This window comes from Pongo abelii, chromosome 7 (assembly GCF_028885655.2).
Source record: "Pongo abelii isolate AG06213 chromosome 7, NHGRI_mPonAbe1-v2.0_pri, whole genome shotgun sequence".
Taxonomy (NCBI): Eukaryota; Metazoa; Chordata; class Mammalia; order Primates; family Hominidae; genus Pongo; species Pongo abelii.
The window spans coordinates 128,578,837-128,604,014 of record NC_071992.2 but is presented as its reverse complement, the minus strand read 5'-3'; the positions used below and the strand labels follow the sequence as shown (position 1 = coordinate 128,604,014).

At 34.9% G+C, this 25,178-nt stretch overlaps 1 protein-coding gene across 4 annotated transcripts in view; it reads left to right on the top strand.

Moving 5' to 3' along the window:
* Positions 1–25,178, top strand: part of CSMD3 (CUB and Sushi multiple domains 3) — a 1,211,731-nt gene that overhangs the window by 1,009,045 nt on the left and 177,508 nt on the right. For 3 of the 4 annotated variants that reach the window (XM_054518783.2, XM_063726791.1, XM_063726792.1), the window contains one exon: positions 11,132–11,335. In XM_054518783.2, coding sequence (XP_054374758.2) covers positions 11,132–11,335 — 204 coding nt within the window. Of the gene's footprint in view, positions 1–8,827; positions 8,942–9,444; positions 9,541–11,131; positions 11,336–25,178 lie in introns of all 4 variants that reach the window. The other variant, XM_024251069.3, reaches the window with a different exon arrangement.

Sequence of the window (25,178 nt, the reverse complement as noted above, 5' to 3'; positions counted from 1 at the left end):
TAGATTTTGCAAAAGGAGTAGTAAGCATGTTGAGAATCAAGCAGAGATCTAATAGGAATTTATGATATTTTCTAATTTCCTTTTCTGCACCGACTTCCTTCTATGTGGAACTATTTATTTTGTGATGAAGTTTCAGTGACTTTGAAACAGAAGGAATTAAGATTGAGGGAGTAAACAAAAACAAAGGTAGAATGCACTCTCACCTTGCTCCCCTTTTCTTAGCCCCAAAAGAAAGCTGATAATTACATTTTCCTTTTTCATCCAAAAGGATAGAATATAAAATCAAGTAGACAGAGAAGTGCATAGCCATCTTGAAGTCTTAAGACAAATTATGCTTGATTAAAATAGCTGGAGTACTCATCTCACCCAGGCAGTTCTATCTTTTTTACTAAATACTGATGTATAGAAAGCAGACAATGAAAGAGGAAATGCTCACATAAAAGTTCAATTAAATTTTGCCTATCAGTAAGTTTTCTGACTGAATTAGGAACATATATATTTACAAAGCTGAGTTACTAGTAATGGTGACTAACATTTATTACTGCTTCAGGTGCTGTTTAAAATGTTTTACAAGTATTAATTTATGTGCTATTCACATCAATCCTAGGAGGTCAGGTACTTTTATTATCCCTATTTTACAGATGAGGAAACTGAGGCTTTCCCATGTGGTTAATCCTGGATTAAGTCCTTGAGAGTCTGATTACAGAAATTGAATGCTTAACTCTTTATTAGGCAATTTTATGAAATATCTTAATATCATAGGACATTTCAGACACATAAGTTGGTCATTTGAAAACATTAATCTTCCTAAATCTGCTCAGCTATAAGTGCTGATAATCTTTAGGTTGCTTCATCCATTCTTCTATGCAACAAAGAGGGCTTGTCATTTGACAAGCTTTGATTGGCACTGTCATTGTCACCATTCATTAATTTGGCACTATCCATCTGACTACTAGAGTTGCTTCCAGAGAGACCTGCTGCCCTTACTCCACCAAATTTGGAGCCTTTTATTTCAAAACAGGTTTACAGGTTTAAACCAAAGCTGAATTCACTACAACCTCTTAGATATTTTAACTCTCCATCACCTTCTACATAGGAGTTGAATCTCTTCCCTTAACCATGCCCCAGTCTAAGTCTCAGTTTTTTTTTTTCTGACACTGTCATGCCATTAGGATACTCAGAGAATTATTCCCCTCTGAGAAAAAAATGACAAACAAATTGAAATATTAATTTACATAAATTCAATTTTCATTTTTAATTCAATAACTCCAATCCTGATCATTGAATTATGGTAATCATGTCCATATTTGTTTCATTATCCTCATTTGAAGTTAATTAATTGCTAAATCAGTGAACCTCTATATAATGTAACAGCTAGTTATTTTGATGGCTCAAAAATTAAAAGTGACTTCCAAAAGTTTATGGTTTGCTTAGGCAGTTTTAAAAAGAAATCATTCATGTACTTGTTAAACAATAGAAGAATAGTGTATTGGTCCATTCTCACGCTACTATGAAGAAATATCCAAGACTGGATAATTTATAAAGGAAAGAGGTTTAATTGATTCACAGTCCTGAACAGCTGGGGAAGCCTCAGGAAACTTACAATCATGGTAGAAGGCAAAGGAGAAGCAGGCACTTTCTTCGCAGGGTGGCAGGATGAAGTGAGAGCCAGAAGCAGAAATACCAGACACTTATAAAACCATCATATCTCATAAGAACTCACTCAGTATCATGACAACAGCTATGGGGAAACCACCCTCATGATTCAGTTTCCTCTCACTGGGTCCCTCCCAGTACACGTGGAAATTATGGGAACTACAATTCAAGATGAGATTTGAATGAGGACACAGCCCATGGTCCCTTCCAATCTCATGCCCTCACATTTCAAAACACAATCATACCTTTCCAACAGTTCTCCAAAGTCTTCATTCATTCCAGCATTAACCCAAAAGTGCAAGTTCAAAGTCTCATCTGAAACAAGGCAAGTCCCTTCTACCTATGAGCCTATAAAAGCAAAAGCAAGTTAGTTATCTCCTAGATACAATGGGGGTACAGGCATTTGGCAAATATACCAGTTCCAAATGGGAGAAATTGGCCAAAACAAAAGGGCTACAGGCCTCATACAAGTCCAAAATCCAATAGAGCAGTCATTAAGCCTTAAAGTTCCAAAATGATCTTCTTTGACTTCATGTCTCACATCCAGGTCATGCTGATGCAAGAGGTGGGCTCTGTCAGCCTCGGGCATCTCCACCCCTGTGGCATTGCAGGGTAAAATCCCCATCCTGGCTGCTTTCATAGACTGGCATTGAGCATCTGTGACTTTTCCTGGTGCACGATACAAGCTGTCAGTGAATCTACCATCTGGATCTGGAGGATGGTAGCCCTCTTCTCATAGCTCCACTAGGCAGTGCCCCAGTGGGTACTCTGTGTGGGAGCTCTGATCCCATATTTCCCTTCCACAGTGCCCTAGCAGAAGTTCTTCATGATGGCTCCACCCTGCAGCAATCTTCTGCCTGGACATCCAGACATTTCCATACATCCTCTGAAATCTAGGTAGAGGTTCCCAAACCTCAGTTCTTGACTTCTGTGCACCCACAGGCTCAACACCATGTGGAAGCTGCCAAGGCTTGGGACTTGCACCCTTTGAAGCAATGGCTCAAGCTGTACTTTGGTTCCTTTTAGCCACAGCTAGAGCTGAAGCAGCTGGGTGCAGGTCACCATGTCCTGAGGCTGCACAGAGCAGGGGAGCCCTGAGCCAGCCCAGGAAACCATTTTTCCCTCCTAAGCCTTTGGGCCTTTGATGGGAGGGGCTTCCATGAAGGTCTCTGACATGCTCTGGAGACATTTTCCCTATTGTCCTGGGGATTAATATTTGGCTCCTCATTACTTTTGCAAATTTCTGCAGCTGGCTTGAATTTCTCCCCAGAAAATGGGTTTTTATTTTCTATTACATGGTCAGGCTGCAAATTCTCCAAACTTTTATGTTCTGCTTCCTCTTGAATGCTTTGCAGCTTAGTAATTTCTTGTGCCAGATACCTTAAATCATCTCTCTCAAGTTCAAAGTAAGCTCCATACATCTCTAGCACAGGGGAAAAATGCCACCAGTCTTTTTACTAAAGCAGAGAAAAAATCACCCTTATTCTAGTCCTCAACAAGTTTCTCATCTCCATCTGAGAAAACCTCAGTCTGGACTTCATTGTCCATATCACTATCAGCATTTTGGTCAAAGCCATTCAACAAATCTTTAGGAAGTTCCAAACTTTCCCACATCTCCCTGTCTTCTGAGCCCTCAAAACTTTCTAACTTTTGCCTCTTACCTAGTTCCAAAGTTGCTTCCACATTTTCAGGTATCTTTAGAGTAGCACCCCACTCCTGGTACCAATTTACTGTATTAGCCTGTTCTCACACTGCTATGAAGAAATACCCAAGATTAGGTAATTTATAAAGGAAAAAGGTTTAATTGATTCACAGTTCTACATTGCTGAGGAGGCCTCAGGAAATTTACAATCATGGCAGAAGGCAACGGGAGAAGCAGGTGCCTTCTTCATGTGGCAGCAGGACAGAGTGAGAGCCAGCAGGGGGAATGCCAGATGCTTATAAAGCCATCATATCTCATGAGAACTCATTCACTATCATGAGAACAGCAAAGGGAAAACGACCTCCATGATTCAGTTACCTCTCAGGCGGACATGGGGATTATTGGGATTACAATTCAAGATGAGATTTGGGTGGAGATGCAGCCAAACTGTATCAAATAGACTATTCAGAAGTATCAAGCTAGGCGTAGGAACTACCCTGATGGGTTTTGCAGTAGAGAAGAGAGATTGAGCCAACTTCAAATATAACAAGAAAAAGTGGGAATTTATAGACAAGAAGCAGGATGGAGGTCAGTAGATAGAAAATTATTAAGAGGAAACATCAGGGATGAGGGGGATTCTGGCTAAACCACCCTAACAGGACTGTTGGTGAAAGCAAACCAGGGTGATCAGATATCACCTGGGGGATGGTGGAGGTGAGAGGGTAATCAGACATTGAGGGAAGGGGGTTTTGGCTAAACCAGCTCATTAGGATTCTTGTTAAAGTTGGACAATGCAAAGACAGACACAGAAGTAAAATAGTCAGGGCCTAGTTGGGAAGAGGATTCAGAAGAGCCTGATTAAACATTGTTCAAGGAGAGACTGCTAGCAGTGGTAGAACGTTTCAACCATATTGCAGATTAGAGTTTAGTGGAAAAGAGAGCTTTAAATTCTTGTTGTTCTATTTATTCATGTTCTAAGCAAAGGCCCTCCCCTGTGAGCACTAACCCATTTTAGTGCATTATGACATATTCCAGGCACCCACTATACTGTTTCCACAATGATGCTTTCAGGGTAACTGTTGGTCTGTAGTGAGAATTCTGCCAGTTATCTATGCTAATGCTCAAGAGTTTCTTTATGCCATCTTAGACACTGTCATCATTTATTGATTTACATTTGGGATGGCTTAATTAAGCAAATTGGATGAAGTCTCAGGAATTAAATGAATGTGACCAAAGGAAAAAGGATTTGACAGGGTTTGATGGAGAATAGGAAACAAATGCTTATTGAAACAGTTAAATGAAAATTTATGTTATGCAAACTTTCTCAGTCAATGGAACCCTACCTCTCAATCTTATTTGGATGTGATACTTCAAAAATTAGATGTCAAATAAAGCTTGCTTTGTCTACAAGAAAGGGTAGATAGATACACTGCCTTGTCTCATTCTGAATTTATTCATGGGGAGAAAATGAACTAGGAAAATACTTTAAAATAGGGATAAAGGTTATAGCAAAGTGATATAAATTAGTTTTCCTCTAAGTGATTTCTCCAGACTTTTAAAGTGATCTTTTTAAAATCTAAGTTATAGATTTATTAAAAATGTGGTCGAGAACTCCACGAATGTTGCCCGTTAGAGATTAGTAGATGCTTTGCTTTGAAGAATGGATTTAATTGATCAATATAGCAATACTCTTCATGGAAATATGTACCCAAAGTTCCCTATTGTTGGTTTATAATTAATTGGCCAGCCTAACATCTTTTCATAGGTGGAATAAGGAAAAGCTGCCACATCAATAAACAGAAATAGAATTAATAGTGTTAAAGAGCAGGGACCCTATCTGTACTGGTCACTTTTTTAACCCTAGCATTTAACCCAGTTCCTGGCGCATCATAGAATCAACTAATGCTGGTGGAATTAATAAACTCTATTCTAAAATGCAATGTATGAAAATATAATAGGCTCAGATATAGTTTCAGGCATAAAAACTAGATAATGTGCATAGGTTTATTTGTACGGATATTTTTTATGTTTGCTTTTATCTGACTGGTTTCCTTTTTCTAGCTTACTACAATATATATACCACTATAAAAATTGATTTTTTCAGCAAAAGAGATAAAAACATTTTCTTTAACATCTATTATGTTTAAAGAAGAAAAAAAATGAGTAGTGTTTCCCTTAAGAAATAGCTTGATGTATACAGCTTACTCTTGTATCTTGAGAGCAAAATCCTTTTGAAATCTATATGCTTAAGAAAACAGAAAAGAAGCTTGGAGCTGAGGCAGGGAATTCTGTATCTGCTTGGAAATGAAGAAACAGACCACGGAGCTTGTTAATCATGCAAAAGGCATAATCAGCACAGACTTGGGGTTAATTGTAGTCCTAGAAATAAAAGGATGTTCTACCCATTGGATTGAGGCACCAGCATCAGGTCAGTGTTAAGAGGTAATTTTTAAAAAGAGCATAATTATGACTCTCATATAAATATAAAGGATATTTAAATCAAAAATTTTATTTAACTCCCAGTTAAATAATGAAAAACTCAGTAAGATGTTACAATGGTTCAAAGGAGAATTCAAATAACCAAATAATAGATGGTTAATAGATAAATTAGATAGATGTGTAGATAGATAATCAGGAATGTTAAAATGAATTTACAAACAAATAGATGCATAGAGACAAAATAAATCTGTTCACTGGGCAATAATCCATTGCATTATACCACAGTCTCCATTTAACACAAGTAACCCAATTTGCTAGACAACTTGCTTACAAAAAAACAGTAATCAGTAATCTTTTGAGCCACTTTAAAATCTCTTACACATTTTCCTTACATCACTTTCAACCAGGCAAATACCTTTGGCTATTCAGAACATTTTAGAATCAGAAGACCTACTGCTGTTTGCACCTTAAAAAACTAAATAAATTAAGACATTTACAGACAGAATGGAGAAGCAAATCTGAGAGTCACCACTTAGTTCTTAAGACTTCTGACTGGGAGTATTAGGTTCATGATTATAATATATCAGTTTAATGAGACAATAGCTAATATGATAATGTGTGGGAAATCAGATCACTATGTTAGTGTTCTTCATTGTTCATACTACAAAATAACTTACTATGCATGTACTTTAAAATTTTATCTTTACTATGGTGATTCCATATCCTCTCAGAGTAACTTTTTTCTGGTGAAAGCTACTTTTAATTTAAAATTTCAATTTCCCATGTTAATGCAGAGTTGATTGCTTTTAAAGAAAAGTGGCTCGCTCATTGCTTAATAAGGCAAGATTCAGCACTCTACTCCCCTACTCCTAGCTTTCTCAACTCTCCCAACTGAGTTATTAACTACAACAAATTACAAGCACAAATTATTAACACTTAAAAGAGCATGCCCTACAGTTTTCTATACTTAACATGATACAAAAATATGGGGTTAATGGCTGAATTATTAACAGTTATAGTCTCAAAATATTCAGTTTAGAGGTAATGCAAAACTATTTTATCTGCATAGAAACAATAATTGAGAAGAAGCATAAAGGCAAAAAAAAAAAGATGAATTTTTTTTTCTTTTTCCTCAGAAAAAGCTCTTGGATACCTGTGTATTTTAGTTGTTTTAAATGTTTGTAAATATAGTGGTTTGCAAGGAAATTGGGCATGTTTTCTAATGGAAAGAAAGAGTTAAAGGATGCAGTATTGTACTTTTTCTTAATGATTTCCCAAAAAGCTAAGAGAAAGAATAAATTACATGCCAAGAGCCTTTTTGGGCAGTGTGCTTGATGTAACAAAATTCCTGTGATTAGACTAACATGCCATTTTTTTTTTCTTTTTTTTGGCTGCTTTGTAAGGCAATGGCAATCTGCTTTATATAATAGAACCTTCTTAAGACATATTTGAGAACAGATCATCCAAACACTAATCTAGACAAATGCAAAAACAGAAAACAAAACCTTTCCTATATATATACATATATATACACACATATATATACATATGTATGTATATATATAGTACAATTCAAAATCCTTTAACTCTTTCTTTCCATTAGAAAACAAATATATATATATATATATTTGGAGTATTTTGGAAGTAGCTTGGGATTTCATGGAACAAATTTGGGATCTTTTAAAAAGGTCTGAATTCAAAATGTTTGTATGACTTGTAAACGATTAAAATAATTCACGGCATGTGTCTGGTTAGGTGGAAACATAAATTTGTCTTCATGACTTCTAGGAAATATTTTAAGGAGGATTATTGACAAATTTTAGAACAGCAATGTTCAGAAACGTTCAAAGAAACATCGCTGTATCTGTTAATGTTTTCATTTTCTTTTACTCCACAAAGAACTGGACTGAGATCACCAGCTTATTTTTACAGGCCCAAAAACTACGTATAGCTTTGTTTACAATATTATATGTATACCTGAATTCATATGCAAAAGTAATCATGTTTCAAGTGAATTAGCCTGTTAGTATAAGTACCACCAGAGGATGTCCATAGCCTTCATTTGAGGTATACAATTTGAATCAGCATTTGAAAAATATATTTGTATATACTCATGGAATGAACAATTTAAATTCATGTGATTTCAAATTTATAAAAGTGACCTTGCTTTTGCATTATTAAATTTTCATTAAAATTATACTCTTTTAAACCCCACAATTTTACCAATGAAATATTTTAAGGATAATTTTTGTTACTGATTTTATTTAAAAAAAAACACAAAGCAAACTGATTTCTGTTCTTGAAACAGGTTCTTTATAGTTTTAGTTTGGGTAAATTATGCATGTAAGTTTAGTATATAATTAAAGGATAAGTAAAAATGGAGTAAAAAGACACATCTGTAAAGCTCTGTTGGTATGTACTTCAGAACTATACTTACCATGGAAGAACAATTATTTTGCAAAATTTTGTGATATCTCAATTGCTGAGGAATCATAAATAATATTTCTTTATTTTGGCAGAAGATTAACAATAAATGTTTAGGAATCATTTAGAACTTAGAATGTAAATTAAACACTATATCTGAAAAGAATCTTGCTAATCTTTTTCTAATGAAATTATTACTCATAATGGAATAGCATTTTTAAGCACAATTAAAAAAATCCCCTGAATTAAAACTTTGTCTATCTTATCTAAAGGAGGAGGTAAAAAATTAGAAAAAGAGAAGAGAGTCACAAAGTGAAAAGAATCAAACCACCATTGGGAAAAGCCAAAAGTAACTACTATAAAGTATTAATCATCAATTTTATGATTTCTGATCCAAATTAAATGCTATACTCATTTATATTTTTAAGAATTGTTGTCTTAAAATTTCATTGCTTTAGGTCATGGTCACTTCTTTTATGACCTGAAGTACATGTGTCAGTAATATCAACCAATTGGCACCTATCCTCTTTTAATGGTAGAAAAAAAAATGACTATTATATTGTAATACTTTGTTCTCTCTCTCCTCCTCTTTCTATTTTTTTGTTTTTTGTTTTCGTTTTTGGATGGTTGGTGATTTATTTGCTTCTCCGGGTTCCTGTTGATCAGTGGTGTTTGGCCAGTTTGTATTTTTCCAGACATCACTCCACGATGTTGTTGAGGTGTATGATGGGCCAACTCAGCAATCTTCTCTGTTATCTTCCCTCTCAGGATCCCATTCAGGTATCCTTTAATAGAACTGCCATACATCAGTTACTGATTAAAGACTGACTTTGATTAGTATTGTAGTGAAAGTTGAGATTTATGTCATCCATATTAGAAATAAAGTAAACTGAAAATAATATCACTTTTTTTTTCTAAAGAATAGAAACAAAATTAACTCAGAAGGTTGAGAAAAATACAACCAACTATTCTCTGGGATTGTAACCAAGTAAATAATATATTTAATCACTTAGTCTCTGGTGTTTAATGTAATATAAAATATTTAAGAATTCTTTGAAGAATGAGGCAATATGTATAAAAATGTAATTAAAGCTTTCTGAGAAAAAGATTGCAATACAAGTTGAACCCAAAGAAAATATATTGGTAGTTGTAGGATATTTTAAAGTAATTTGATAGAACATAGATTGACATTTTCAAATGACAGTGTAAGATTATAATATAATTTGTTAGGTTTACTGAATGAAAATTATTTATGATATCTTAGTGTTTGTTTTGTTGAGTAGGAGAATCACTTCCACTGAGTTCAGGTAATCAGATCACAATTCGATTTACTTCAGTTGGACCAATAACAGCTAAGGGATTTCACTTTGTTTACCAAGGTAAGTGACCCTGTAGTCTAGAAACACACTAAGGAATGATATCATTTTCCATGATGTATTCAGAGTTTTTAAATGATGAAATCCTCTAGATAAAAGTGTTTTTAAGCAGTTTTATTTTGTCCCCTCCACCATCACTAGATCACTGTCACCTTGACCAAAGTAAACAAAATCTATTGCTTCCATCATCATTCTCAATTTAAATGTCTGATTTTCCTTCCTTCCCACCTATTGTTTTCAAAACATCTGCTTTTTTTTCCTGACAATCCTTTACTATCTACATTTTCTATTTTCTAACAGTCTAGCACTCTAGACTATTTAGTCTAATTTAGTTTAGCACTCTAAATTAAAGATATAAAAATGTTGGTGCTGATGTACTTAAACATGCCAAGGAAATCCGTGTTCCATTCTAAAATTATAGTTTCTCATTCTCTCAGGAGAATTAAAACTTCCTTCAGTTATTAGGACTTTTGTGCAATTAGAAGTTTGTTTACACATTCTATTTCTTGCCTGTGGTAGACAACCTTCTACATTATCATTAAACCAAGTTAAAAGCCATTATTTGAAATATTGTCTTTGAAATATATATGGTCATATAGTAGTTAATCTCAAATGTATCTTGCACTTTATTACTAAGAAATGTATAAACATTTGTGATTTGTTATTCCTATTAAACCTTCTTACCCCATTTATCAGTTGACTATAATCCTATACTCTTTTATGTTAAGTAGTACTTCCCCCTGGAAACAATGTGTGGTATTACGACTGTAAAAAGGCACTATAATGAATGGAATTATGTTTACTCAAGTCGAATAAGAAGAATTAATCTATTTAGAATTCATCATATCATTTTTTGGGCTATTGTCAATCTCTTTAATCACATTTGTTATGTGTTTTAAAAAGAAAAAACATCCTGTTATCATTCTATTTTACTAAACCAAAATAAGGCACAATTAAAGGACATACCTATAAAATCTAAAAGCAATTTCAAATCTGATATTGTATGATTATTAAAGTAAAAACTTTTATTGTTGTTAATCTGTCTGACATATATTCTACCTAGTCCAAATGTAGTTATCTTTCTCAATAGCAAATGTGTTTGAAATTAAGTTCGTGAACATTCTATGAAATTAATAAAGTACTGTTTGCTTTTGTAAAATCTGTTTTTAATTAAGAACCAAATACTGAAAAAAAAATGTAAAATCATTTGATATAACCTGACACGTATTTTTTGAACTTGGTATTCTAAGTTTAAAAAGAAAAAAAAAACTTTCAGTTTTCATCCCACAAATTACAAAAATATCTAACTAAAACTACTTTGTAATATTAATGAGTTCGGTAAAACAAAAATCGTTGATGTTTAAAGAATCAAAAGTAAAACTTTTCTAATAAAAAACCTGGATGACAATAACAATATTTATTTTAAATTATATTTTATTCTGCCTGAAATTTAAAACTTTAAGAATGTATTCAAATTGTTAATTCAAGTTCTGATAAAAAGTGATGATTTCTCGAAAATGTGTTTAAACAGTTAAATTTTGAAATCTGTATTTGTCTACCATATAAAATTAAAATAAATAATATTTCTACACAGCTGTTCCTAGAACAAGTTCTACACAATGCAGTTCTGTGCCTGAACCAAGATTCGGAAGAAGAATTGGCAATGAATTTGCAGTCGGTTCATTGGTTCTTTTTGAATGTAATCCAGGATATATTCTCCATGGATCCATAGCAATTAGGTGTGAAACAGTGCCCAATTCTTTGGCCCAGTGGAATGATTCCTTACCTACTTGTATTGGTGAGTATATAAATTTGTATGATCTGTGATTATACATATTTTATATAAAAATTGGTTATCTTACATCTTTCAATTTTTTAAATTTCAGATCTAATAATTATGTACTTAATTTTAAATAATTTAATAAATATGCTTTATATAAATATGAACAATCAGTGAAGATTTGTTGCAATTGTCTTGGTGATGAAATCAATAAAAAAATTCGTGTTGAATTAGCTAAATAGTTTCCTCATTTACTGATTTATATGGATTTATGTGGATGTAAGTAAATATATATATTTCCAGGAACACAGAATCTACTGCTACTAATGTGGGATTATGAAGCACTACTATCCTTTTTTTTTTATTTTTAATTGTTGTGGGTACACAGTAAGTGTATATATTAATGGAGTACATGAGATGTTTTGTTACAGGCAGGCAATGTGAAATAAGCACATTATGAAGAATGGGATATCCATCTCCTCAAGTATTTATTCATTGTGTTGCAACAATCCAATTATACTCTTTAAGTTATTTTCAAATGTACAGTTAAGTTGTTATTGACTGTAGTCACACTGTTGTGCTATCAAATGGCAGATCTTATACATTCTATTTTTTTTTTTTTTTTTTTGTCCACTACAGTTCTCAGCCTCTGGTAGTCATCCTTTGAAATAAATATTATTTTTTATTTTTAAAAGTTTGTGCAAAGATTTCTATGCCAATATGTAAAGAATTCAGATGTCTTTTAAGAATCCAAAAGCTGACTTTTCTGAAATATTTTGCTTGGTCATCAAAAGAATTAGAAAATATGAATTAATTTTTTCTTACTCTATTAGTTACAGATATGTATAAAAATATAAAATTATAATTTTTTTTGGTCTTTCACAAGTATAGGTGGTAACATTTTGAATGAATAAAATGCATAAGGTTAGCCAAAAATCTTATTGTTTCAAAGTTGATTTTGCAATAGTATATCTAACTTACACTGGGAAATAGAATGTATACTATCTAAAATTATGGGTATCTTAATAGTTTAGAATTTTATAGTATTTCAGGGTAATTATAATGACGCTTGGCTTTTGTAGAGTTCCATAGACATAGAAAATATAGAAAGTAGGGAAATTACTCTCTTCTCTGCCCCAAGAACATACCTGGAAATTATTATTATTTTTTAAATTACATAATATTAAATTCAAAAAAGAGTGATAAGACCTAATCTCAGGTTATAAAATAATTCTAATGACTTGAGTTCTCATTAAAGTTATATTAGTATGTGATGTTAAAAATAAGATACATATATATATATATATTTTTTTTTTTTTTTTTGAGAGAGAGAGTCTTGCTCTTTCGCTCAGGCTGGAGGGCCATGGCATGATTGCAGCTCCCTTGCAACTTCCGCCTCCCAGGTTCAAGCCTCCTGCCTCAGCATCGCGAGTAGCTGGGATTACAGGCGTGCACTACCATGCCCAGCTAATTTTTGTATTTTTACAAAATACAAAAGGGACCAGGTCTCAACTGTTGTCTAGGCTGGTATCAAACTCCTAGCCTCAAGTAATCCACCCCCCTCGGCCTCCCAGAATGCTGGGATTACAGGTGTGACCTACCGCACCCAGCTGAAAATAATATTTTTAAAAATAAAAGATAAGCAAAATTTTTGTTTTATCTTTGTTTTAATTTTAATAATCTTAATAGTCCACTCTCCATAGGGAAGAATGAGTGTGTATATTGACACATAATAGACAATCATAAATATATAAAATTACTTTTTAATAACACATTTTGCCGTATGAAAACGAATTACATTTGCCATTCTTATTTTTACCTTTTTAAAATACATTTGTTCATATGTCAGTTCATAGGTCATTAGAATAAAAAATAATTTTAAATTGTGAAATAACATAGAAGGTACATTCATATCTACTGAGAAGAGATCAAAGATAAATCTGTTGATATGCATTCACAGGATATGCAATTTTTTTTTTTTATGGAGTCTCGCCGTGTCACTCAGGCTGGAGTGCAATGGCACGATCTTGGTTCACTCAACCTCTGCCTCCCGGGTTCAAGTGATTCTCCTGCCTCAGCCTCCCAAGTATCTGGGATTACAGGCACCCACCACCATGCTCGGCTAATTTTTTCTATCTTTTAGTAGAGACGGGGTTTCACCATGTTGATCAGGCTGGTCTTGAACTCCTGACATTGTGATCCACCCGCCTCGGCCTCCCAAAGTGCTGGGATCATAGGTGCGAGCCACAACACACAGCCAGGATATGTAATTTTTATAGAATATATTTGCTTCAAGTAAAATTTTTTTTTACCATTTAAATCAGGACATTGTCAACAATTGTGCTAGGATAATGGTATAAACTAGGCTGTCACAAATAACTAGGAAGGATGGTTGGTCATTTGATTTCTCTAGGAATTTGATATCGCCACTCCCACCCCCAACCCCAAAAATATACCTAGCATATTTCACAGTGCATTTTTTCTTACAACAAATGTTTTATTTTTTCCGTGACAATAGATGCAATCTGAACTATTCTTGTATTATTCTGTTATTTGTTGAGTGAACACTTACAAAAAATAATTTAAAACACTAGAAGACTATAAATGACTCTTCAATTTTCTTATCTTTTAGCTAAATAACCACGATTTCTGATTTCTGATATTTATAATTTTCTTAATGCCACTATTTGCCAATCCTATCATCTGAATATTTATTCTCTCCCTCACCCCACTGCCCCCCAACAACACACACAAATTCTTATGTTGAAACCTAATCCCCCATGTGGGGGTATTAAGAGGTGGGGCCTTTGGAAAGTGACTAGGTCTTGGGGGCTCTACCCTCAGTAGTGAGATTAGTGCCTATATAAAAGAAGTCTGAGGAAGCATATTCAGCCTTCCGCCACATAAGGACACAGAGGCACTGTCTGTGAAGCACAGAGCAAGCCCTCACCAAACACTACATCTGCTGGCACCTTGATCTTAGACTTCCCAATCTTTAGAACTCTAAGAAATACATTTATGTTGTTGAAAACTTACCTAATCTGTGGTATTTTGTTATAGCAGCCTGAATTGTCTAAAAGAGCCAGATTCCATGCTAAGTAATTTAAATACATATTTGATGCAATCCTCTGACAAATCTATGGAACTGTTACTTTTGGAATGTACAGATGAATAAACTGAGTCTGAAAGAGGTAAAATAGTTCTCTTTAAAGTGGCAGAGCATAGTAAGGGTTAGAGTGGAGGCAGGATTTAAAACTGTTTTTCTACCTTTAAACCCTAAATTAATTGATAGATTACTGCTTCTCTTTATGTTCTGACTTATAAGCTATTTCCCAATTACATTTCTGCCTCATTTATTGTGCAGAATTGCTGACTCTATTAAAATACGTTTTTGACAGTCCACAGATATAGGAGATAAATCAGCTGGACTTGATGTTCCACCTGTCTTGTGCCTACCAGAGAGCTGGGGTTAATAGGGCAGAGAGATCTTCCCCTTAGGTACTTGTACTCTCGTAAAGACAAAACAAATAATGTCCTCTTTTCTGAACCACAATACATACCACACAATACATTGACTTCATACTCGTGAAATGTTATAAATAACATTTATAACATTCTGAACTAAAGGGATCATGAGCTAAAAGAAATGTTTCTATATGTCTATGTGAAAATTAGTCATGCAATATGCATAAATTGGAAATTACATTTCTTGAAATCAGTTTAATAATTGAAGACAGACACTTAATAATAACTCTCTTCAAAACTCACAGTAGATTTTTAAATCTTTTTCTGTAATTACTAAGAATCATTATTTCTGCCTCACTTTCCCCAGTAATTATTTACATAATTTCTGTGTCACTTTTAATATATTTATGTACGTATTGACAGAAAATATCAATGCTGTAAAAATAGAAGGACTTAGATAAGTAGTTCTCTTCATTTAGTTCCATGTAATCTACTATAAAAACAGAGTAATATAATGACATGGAAATTCATAAACTAGTTCATTAATCTTTAAATATCATCAAAAACCCTTTTATTCCTTTAGTTAGAGTGTTCAAAGAACCTACATATGCCAAGAACTGAAATGTAAATGTATGAATTAATCTTTAAAGGTTCTGTTTGTATATTTATCATGTTAATGTGGTAATTAACGTGAAAGGTTGTAAATAATTATGTAAAATTGCATGAAATCATTAGAGCTGGGAATTGTACTAAATTATCAGCACATGAGTCGTGGGTGAATGTCTTGGCTTTGTCTGCATGACTGAATTGAAGTGAGTTACAATAAGATCCTGGAAAATTTACACAATCTCTGATCTTCAAATCCCATACTAATAAAACAAGAAAATAAGAAAACTTCTTCTTAGGTTCATTATGGCTAAATGATTAAAAGCCTTGGCTTAGTTCTTGGAACCTAATAAGTACTAAAGAAAATAAGTTGTTTTTGTTTTTGTCAAATAAGCCACCAGAAAATCAAGAGAGAAGATTCCAGTTCTAAAAGTATTCGATGCAGAATATAGGACTTAATATGCAGTACTGATCAAGTGTTTGATACTATTGATTTTCATGTGCTGATATTTTATTTTTAAAACTATTTAAAGTTATTATATGGAAAATGTGCCTCCCACAGAAGATTTTTGCATTTTGGAAAAGGCTGAAAGCATTGAGTACTGTCATTCTTTCCAACTCTAATTCAGGATTCCTTGAATGTTTGACTTCTATTTGCATTTAAAATTTATAAGAAAGTTTAGGAAAAATGTGTTGATTTTATTGAAAATAATAGTAAATCTTTATTAAAATATACCATTTAGGAGGACAGTGAAATTTCCACCAATTAATGCATTCCAGGTCAAATGGTTGAGGAGTATACTTAAAGAAATAGACATTTTGGTTTGTTTTCGTTGTTGGCAAATTTTTTAACATAAAATAAAAATAAAGTTGAAATAATTACTACTACAATTTTAATCGGCCTTGGAAATATATATTTAACAAATGTTTATGCTCTGCTTTTCTTCTTACGCTAAAAATTTAAATATCACATTATCCAAAGAAATAAATATTCTTATATCCATGAAGACATCCAGATGAGACAGAGTTAGAAAGAGGCAAGATATAGATGGGAGAAATGATCTGTCACATTAAACAGAGAGAGAAAAGGAAAAAATTTAAAAAAAAAATAGCAAAATACCAAGTGAAGAGAAGTGAGTGAAGAAAGTGAACATTTGAAGAGAATATTTGTGAAACATAGAATAGAGAATATGAGACTATAAATTTTATTTTGTTTTTATTTTTATTCTTTTTGAAATGGAGTCTTGCACTGTCACCCAGGCTAGAGTGCAGTGGTGCGATCTCCTGCAACCTCTGCCTCCTGAGTTCAAACAATCCTCCCACCTCAGCCTCTAAAGCAGCTAGGATTACAGGCATGCACTACCATGCCTGGCTAATTTTTTTGTATTTTTAGTGGAGACAGGGTTTCACCTTATTGGCTAGGCTGGTCTTGAACTGCTGACCTTAGGTGATCTATCTGCCTCGGCCTCCCAAAGTACTGGGATTACAGGTGTGAGCCACCGGGCCTGGCCCAAGACTATAAATTTTAAACCATTAACTGTTTGTGTCTGAAACTGAAGAAAGCCCGTATTCTACATGATTATCACAAAGTGTTTTTGTATTTCAAATGTATCAATTGATTAATCCCAGCATTTTAGCCATCAAAAACAAAAATCTATATAAAAAGAGTAAGGTGATGCTATCCAACTAAGGATTTATCTTAGCAAGTACAGTAGCTAACACCAGGAACTAAAGCCTATGAAAGACTTTAGGCTGTTATCTAGTCTATTACTGATATTCCACTTCAGGAGTGAATGCTAGTTTACTGTTCTCAACCTAGATTCAGCCAGAACTCAATTCCTACTTTTAGGGCAAAAGATAAGGTACCCAGGAACCCACACCATCTCTCTGTCAGAGATCCAGCAGTCTGTAGTTTCCTGGGCTGTTTGAGAACACTGACACTGCATCCATCAGGAGTCTTTAGATAAAGAACAGACTACTTTTGATTTTGCATTGATTCTTGCTATGGTTTAAATATTTGTTTTCCCCAATTTTTTGTGTAAAAATTCTAACCCCTAAGGTGATTGTATTGGGAGGTGGGGCTATTGGGAGATGACCAATGGGATTAGTGTCCTCATAAAAGCAACACCAGGGATATTTTCACCTGTTCTACCATGTGAGGACACAGCAAGAAAATAGCTGTCTATGAACCAGGAAAAGGGCCCTCATCAGATACTGAATCTGCCAGTGCTTTAGAAAACTTTGATTTCCCAGCCTTTACAACTATAAGAAATACATTTCTATTGTTTATAAGCCACCTAGTCTATGGTTTTTTGTTATAGTAGCCTGAACAGACTAAGACGGAAAATTGGTACCAGGAGTGGGGTGCTACTGTAACAAAAACCTAAATATGTGGCAGCAGCTTTGCAACTGGGTAACAGGTTAGGCTGGAAGAGTTTGAGATGCATGCTAGAAAAAGCCTACATTGTTGTGAAAGGACTGTAAAGGGAAATTCTGATGAGGGCTCAGAAGTAGAGGAGGAAAGCTCTGGAGAAAGGCACCATCCTTTTACTAAAATATCTAAGTGGTTATGAACAGAATATTAGTAGAAATGTGGATAGTAAAGGTAATTCTGATGAATCCTTAGATAGAAATGAGGAACAAGTTGTTGAACAATAGAGGAAAGAATATTCTTGTTATAATGTGGCAAAGATTATGCCACTTTATAACAAAAGTGGCTGATTATGTTCAGATTCCATCTATTTCTAGAAGGTAAAACTTCAAACAATGAAATTGGATATTTGGCTGAGAAAATATCTAAGCAAAGTGTTAATGGTTCAGCTTGGCTTCTCTTGACTGCCAATGATTTAAACACGGAATTGTTAATCGATTGGAAATCAGGGCTGGGCACAGTGGCTCACACCTGTAATCCCAGTACTTTGGGAGGCCTAGGTGGGCAGATCACAAGGTCAGGAGTTCGAGGCCAGTCTGCCCAATGGGAAATCTGTCTCTACTAAAAATACAAAAATTAACCAGGTGTGGTGGCACATGCCTATAGTCCTAACTACTCTGGAGACTGAAGCACGAGAATCGCTTGAACCTAGGAGGCAGAGGTTGCAGTGAGCCAAGAATACACCATTGCACTCCAGCCTGGCTGACAGAGCAAGACTCTGTCTAAAAAAACGAAAAACAAAAAAAATTGGGAATCAAAACTTCTATATTTTAAAAACTTTCAACCTACCTGTATTGGAAAAATGAGAAGACCTATTCAAAAGAGAACTTTAAGAGTTTAGCCAAGGCGGGCAGATCACCTGAAGTCAAGAGTTTGAGACCAGCCCTGGCCAACGTGGTGAAACCTGGTCTCTACTAAAAATACAAAAATTAGCCTGGCGTGGTGGCGCATGCCTGTAATCCCAGCTACTTGGGAGGCTGAGGCAGGAGAATTGAATGAACCTGGGAGGCGGAGGTTGCAGTGAGCCAAGATCGTACCACTGCACTCCAGCCCAGGCAACAGAGCGAGATTCTGTCTTAAAAAAAAAAAAATAAAGAGTTTAGTCAAGTAATGTTTGATAAGAAGATTAGTATGAACTGACCATCTCAGTAGAAGCTAAAAGCTATTCATCAATACAATGAGAAGATTAGTTAGCCATCTAAACAGAAGCCAGGACCTATTGTCCAAAACAAAGGAAGAATGAACCTGAATGCATTGCAGAGATCATCGAGGCTGCCCATCCAGTCACAAGCCCATAGTGCAAGGGCCTTGGAGTCAGATTTCAAAGGGAGGGCCTTAAACCTCAGGCTCTGATTCATGCAGTCTGTCACACAGCTGCTTGGCTACACAGGGATAGTTCCTGTGAGTCTGGTTCCCATGCTGTTTACCCAATAAAGCTATGGAGATGTGGTTGCCTTTGTGTAGATTTCAAAGGGTGTCCTGGAAAGCCTTTCTGCCCAGGCAGAGAACTGCCATAGGGGTCATGTGGATAGCCCCACACCTTTAGCATTGCCTTGTGGAAAAATGCCCAGTGGAGCTACAGAGGTGGGGCCACCCATATGATCGTGAAACAGTAGAGCCACTGGTGTGTGATGTTAGTCAGGGAGAACCACAGGCATGCAACTCTAACCTGTGAGAGCTGTAGTATGTATTATGCCCAGCAAACCTACAGAAGTAAGACTATAACCTCCAGTAGGTCCAGAATGTGGGACCTTCCCTGCAGTGTGTCTGGGAGGAGACCTCCAACCTGTGAGTCTAGGAGGTGAGACCATAGGCCCAGTGGGACTGAAGAACAGAGCATTGAATCAAAAAGATTATTCTTGAATTTTAAGGTTCTGGTCCTGCTTAAGATCTGTTACCCCTTTCTTCTGCCCTGTTTTTCTTTTTTAAGAATGGAAATATTTGTCCTGTGCCTGTCTCACCATTGTATTTTGAAAGTAGATAATTTGTTTGATTTTACAGACTCACAGCTGGAGGTGAGTTTGCCTCAGGATGAATCATATCTTAAAGTGTCACCCTTATGTGATTGACATGATATTCAGATGAGACTTTGAACATTAGACTTATGGTTGATGCTGGAACAAATTACACCTTGTGGGGCTATTGGGATGGAATGAATGTATTTTGCATGTGAGGACATTAATTTTGGGGGCCAGCAGCAGAATGCTGTAGTCTGAATGTTTGAATCCCCCAAATGCATATGTTAGAATCCTAACCCATAAGATGATAGTATTGGGGGCAGGGATTGGAAGGTAGATATGAGGGCAGAGCTCTCATGAATGGGATTAATGCTTTTATGAAAGAGACCCCAGAGAGATCTCTAGCCAGTTTTACCATGTGAGGACACAGCCAGAAGACGGTCATATATAATCCAGGAAAGGGGCCCTCAGCAGACATCAAATCTACCAGTGCTGACTTCCCAGCTTCCAGAACTGTGAGAAATAAATTTCTGTTGTTTATAAGCCACCCATTCTATGGTATTTTGTTATAGCCTGAATAGAATGAGGCAGTTTAAAAGTACATATCCTGAGATAGAAAATTGTGTCATATGACTTGTATTTTCTGCCAAGATCACATGAAAAAGACTTATTACCTTATACCATTTTAAAAATATTCTTCCTTGTGGAACAGGTATAAATCCATAAAGTTGACGATATGACAGATGGATATATGGGGTCTATGTGAGAGAAGAAATAGAAAGGTGATGATTCTAAATGACATTCAGAAAATAGACAAGTTTAAGTTTTACCATTTGGTGCAACTACTAATCCTTACCTAAATGAAAATATAGTTTGCATTTCTATTTTTAACTGTAAATATTTTTAGCTTCAAAATGTTCTGAATAAAAATGGTCATGTCTTAAAATATTTTTAAGATAGAAAAAGCTCAGTGTCTTAAATGTTCAAATATGAGAGTCAAGTACAGAGCTATCTTACGTTAATATCAAAGTGTTCTCTTTAATTTGTGCTCCTTTTCAACCTTTGTTAACTGCATAAAACATCTGCCCCAAGGTCTTTGAATTTCTTATTTCCTTTGATTAGAAGAGATAGCTTTTTATCTCACTACATAATTTCACTGAAGTCTCCTATCTTTCTTGGCCATCCTATCTAAAATAATTTTCTGCCACCCATCAACCATTTACTCTTTATACCATTACCTTTACAGCAACCATCGAACTGTATTATGTATAATTTTTTATTGTAAAACATTTCTTAATCTGTCTTAATTGTCCGCCTTTCCATGTCACTATATTGGTTTTGGGCTCAATCGAAAGAGGACTTGGCACACAACAGGTGTTCAGCAAACTTTTATTCAGTGAGTGGATTTTAGTAAATTACTGTATCAATTTCCTGAATATTTGTAGAGGGTCTGACAACCCTTACCAACTTCCCAAGTCCAAGGTCTATACTTTTTCCATTTCAGTATTCCACCACATGGTGATACTCTTGCATAGTTTCCTTGCTTAAACCTTTACAAATCTGCGGTTTCAAACTTCTGACATCTGCAGGAAAGATATGTATGTTGGTAAAACACAAGCAATAGATTTACATATTATATGGGGAGTTTTATTCTGAGAGAGAGCAAATTCTCCATTTACACTTTACAGTTTAGATATAATCTTTGACAGCCTATTTACAGGGTTTTATACATGATGATTGTTTTTCTCTGTCTTAACAGTTCAATGAATGCTCAGTTAACAGCTTAAGCCAAGTGAGCATCCAATTGAAACCAAAACAATACTGCTTTCTACATTCCTAATGATTTCCCTCTCAATTGTATCATTTCAGTTTCACAGTTCTTATTATTACTGTCAACACTGTTTTTTTTTTCTGTCACAGTAAAGCACAAGAAAATGTTCATTAATGTTGCACACACTGACATACTAAAACTAAACTGTTGATTGGAAAGCAGCCCCATAAGACATGATATGTGAGTTGTGCTTATAGTTAAAATGGTCAAATACTAAATTAGAAGATTCACAAACTTTAACAACCAGTTTGTAAACAATATTTAATAATCTTATACAAAGCTGTAGTTCCAAACCTTTCTTAATTACAATAAAATACAATGAAATTTTACTTAAAAAAATTAGACTTGAGACCAATGTAAAACTGAAAAATAAAACTTATGCTGAAGACTGAGTTTCTATCTTCCAAATTTGACCTTGTTACACTTCACGTTTCTTAAACTCTGCAGAGTCTCCTAAACCCCCAGGCTTTCCTCACTTTTAGACTCTGTGATTCAAATAACCCCCTGCAGCCACTAATAGCTTTGATAATATATGGCCTTAGGCATAAGTACTTCTGTTAGTGGGAGGTCTTTTTTGAAAAGCCCTGGAAGCTGCCACCTACTCCCCTTAGGCAAAGAGTCTTTAATTAGCTGCTTATCTGATCATGCTTATCTGGTTCTGTTTTTTCAAGTTCTTTAGAGACCCAGAAAGAACTACTTCTACTTGAAAGTTTCCATGGCAACACCTGTCTACTTCATCTTTTCTTAGAATGGAAAAAAAAAATTCATGAAGAAATATATACAAACTCTCCATCTCATTCATTTATCCATTTATTCGTCTATCCATTCATCCATGAAAAAGTTATTAAATACAATAATAAATAGCAATTTTTGGCATTTGAATGAAGCACTATTAAGCATTATCTCATTTAATATTGACAACAACTTTGGAAGGTAGATATAATTATCTCTATTTTACAGATAGGAAAACCTCTTGGTTTAGATAAAAAAGCAGAACTGGATTTGAACTTAGGCTGCTTGATTTGAAAGCCTGTTCTATTAATCCACATATTATATTGAATACTGATCAGAACAGAAATTTGTCATATATCTTTTTAAAAACAGGATGCAAATGTTAGATTAAGTAATATATATGAGAGTCAAATGTAAAAAATTCTGTATGTGGTATTGCATATCTGCTAATTTTTCTATAGCATATTTTGTTGGTAAATAAATAAAGATGATGGCAGTAGAATTAGACAAACATGGTTTGCTTAGAAAAATACTGGGAGACAGGAATGATGCAGGAATGATAAAGAGGTAATTTGAAAGCACAAAATATATACAGATACACAATCAGTTCTTCAGTGATTTATTCAGCAATAATTTATTGAGTGCTTACTGCATGCCAACACTATTCTAAGCACCGATGACATAGTTTTGAATAAGAATATAAGATCTTTGTCCTTACATTTTGCGTTTACATTTTACATTTTACTGGAGGAGGACAAAAGTCATCAAGAAATATATTCTTTTCTTTTGGGGAGTGATAATGCTGTAGAAAAAAATAAAGCAGGAGCTGGAGTTGCAACAAGACATCCAGAGCATGCCGCCATTTTAAACCTGAATACAATGAACAAAGGGAGGGATGAATAAAAGTCTTTCTTGTTGGTGAGCAAGTGTATGGACTGTTGAGGGGAGAGAGATCTTGACATGTTCAAGCCACAGTGTCTGGAACACAGTAAATGATAGCAAAGAGTGATAGGAGATGAGTTTAGAGAGGCAGAGCAGAGGGCCAAGTCACATGGATCCTTGAAGACCACAGTGAGTTTGAAATTTTTCTAACTAGTATGGGAATATATTGAGCTGGGGAGTGATATGATCTTAATTAGTTTCTAATAAATCACTGTAGTTAGTGTAGGGAGATGTGGAGTAGAACCAATATGACTGATTAGAAGCCTATCAAGGTAATGGAGGGGAAAAGTAATGTGATTTGGATAGGAAGATTATGGTCACAGTGATAAGAATTAGTAAGCTTTGGGATATATTTTTAAGGTGGAGCTGTTACTGATAGATTGAGAATAGATGTAAATGTAAACTTGACTGCAAGAAAGATAAATCAAGATGAATCTTAGGTTTTTGGCCTAAGAATTGAGTGAATGGTGGTGACAATCCCTGAGATGAAAGAGAGTGTGGATGAGGAAGAATTTCAAAGTTATTATTTTGGACATATCCATTTTGAGATACTTATGAGACATATGATTGCAAAACTCACAGAAATCACAGCTAGAGATAAACATCTGGTAGTCAGAGTATATAGAAGACATGGAAGAGGGGACAGTGATTAGAAAGAGAATATGGCCTAAGACAAAGTTACAAAGAGGAGAATGAGTTAAAAAAAAAAAAATCTGAGTGCAGCCAATAATAAAGAAGAAAACCAGGAGAATATGGTGTTCTGATGTTCAAGCAAACAAAGGCTCAAGACAGATGGAGTGATCAACAGTGAGAGCTAATTATTCATAGATTGAGTAAAATGCAAGTTAAGGATTGATCATATCACAGCATTAATATTCTGGTGACTTTGACACGGTTATTTCACTAGAGTAGTGAGGACAAAAGTCTGATGCAATGCATGAAAGAGAGGATGGAGGAAGAGGAGATAGCTTGTCACCGTAGCAGCATGGAAGAAAATTTATAATGCAAAGAAGAAGAGTTAGAATCTTGATAAACAGAGTTTCAGGCAAAAGGTGACCTTGTCTGCTCAGACTTGAGTCTATTGCAAGAGACTAACATAAAAATAATATGGAAGCATAGTATGATAAAATTGTACAGGAAAACATTTGGTGCTATGGGAAACTATAGGACACTTAACACAGGGAAATTCCAAAGGGTTGAAGCGGTAACATTCACACTGAAAGTCCATAGATGGGTAGGTGTTAGCTAGGTGAGAGAAGGAGAAATCAAGTGGCCGCAATAAGAGAGCATATTAGTTTAGAAGGCTGGACTGGGATGGGGGATTAAGATGATGAGGACTTGGGAAATTATAGTTACATACAAGCCTGGAGATGAAGTCAGAGACTAATACAATTAACTATATTTATCTGTAGGCCAGGCACAGTGGCTCGTGCCTATAATCCTAACACTTTGGGAGGCTGAGGAGGCATTGTTTGAGGCCAGTGATTCAAGACCAACCTGAGCAACATAGATCCTATCTCTAAAAATTAGCTATATAAAAATTAGCTGAATATCTATACACAAATTAGCGGGGTGTGATGGCACACACCTGTAGTCGTAGCTACTCTGTAGGCTGAGGTGGGAGGATTGCTTGAGCCTAGGAATTTGAGGCTGCAGTGAGCTATAATCACACCACTACACTCTAGCCTAGGCGACAAAGCCAGGGCTTGTCCCCCCCCCCCCCAAAAAAAAGAAACTATCTGTGAGTTGTGAATTCAGACAATGGGGAAATTTTTGAAGGATTTTCACCGCAGAAGCAACATGTCATATTTTAATTTAGAAAGATAATTTTGAAGTAATTTGAAAAATATAGTGCATGGAAAACATACCAGCCATAGGGAAGCCACTTATGTGATT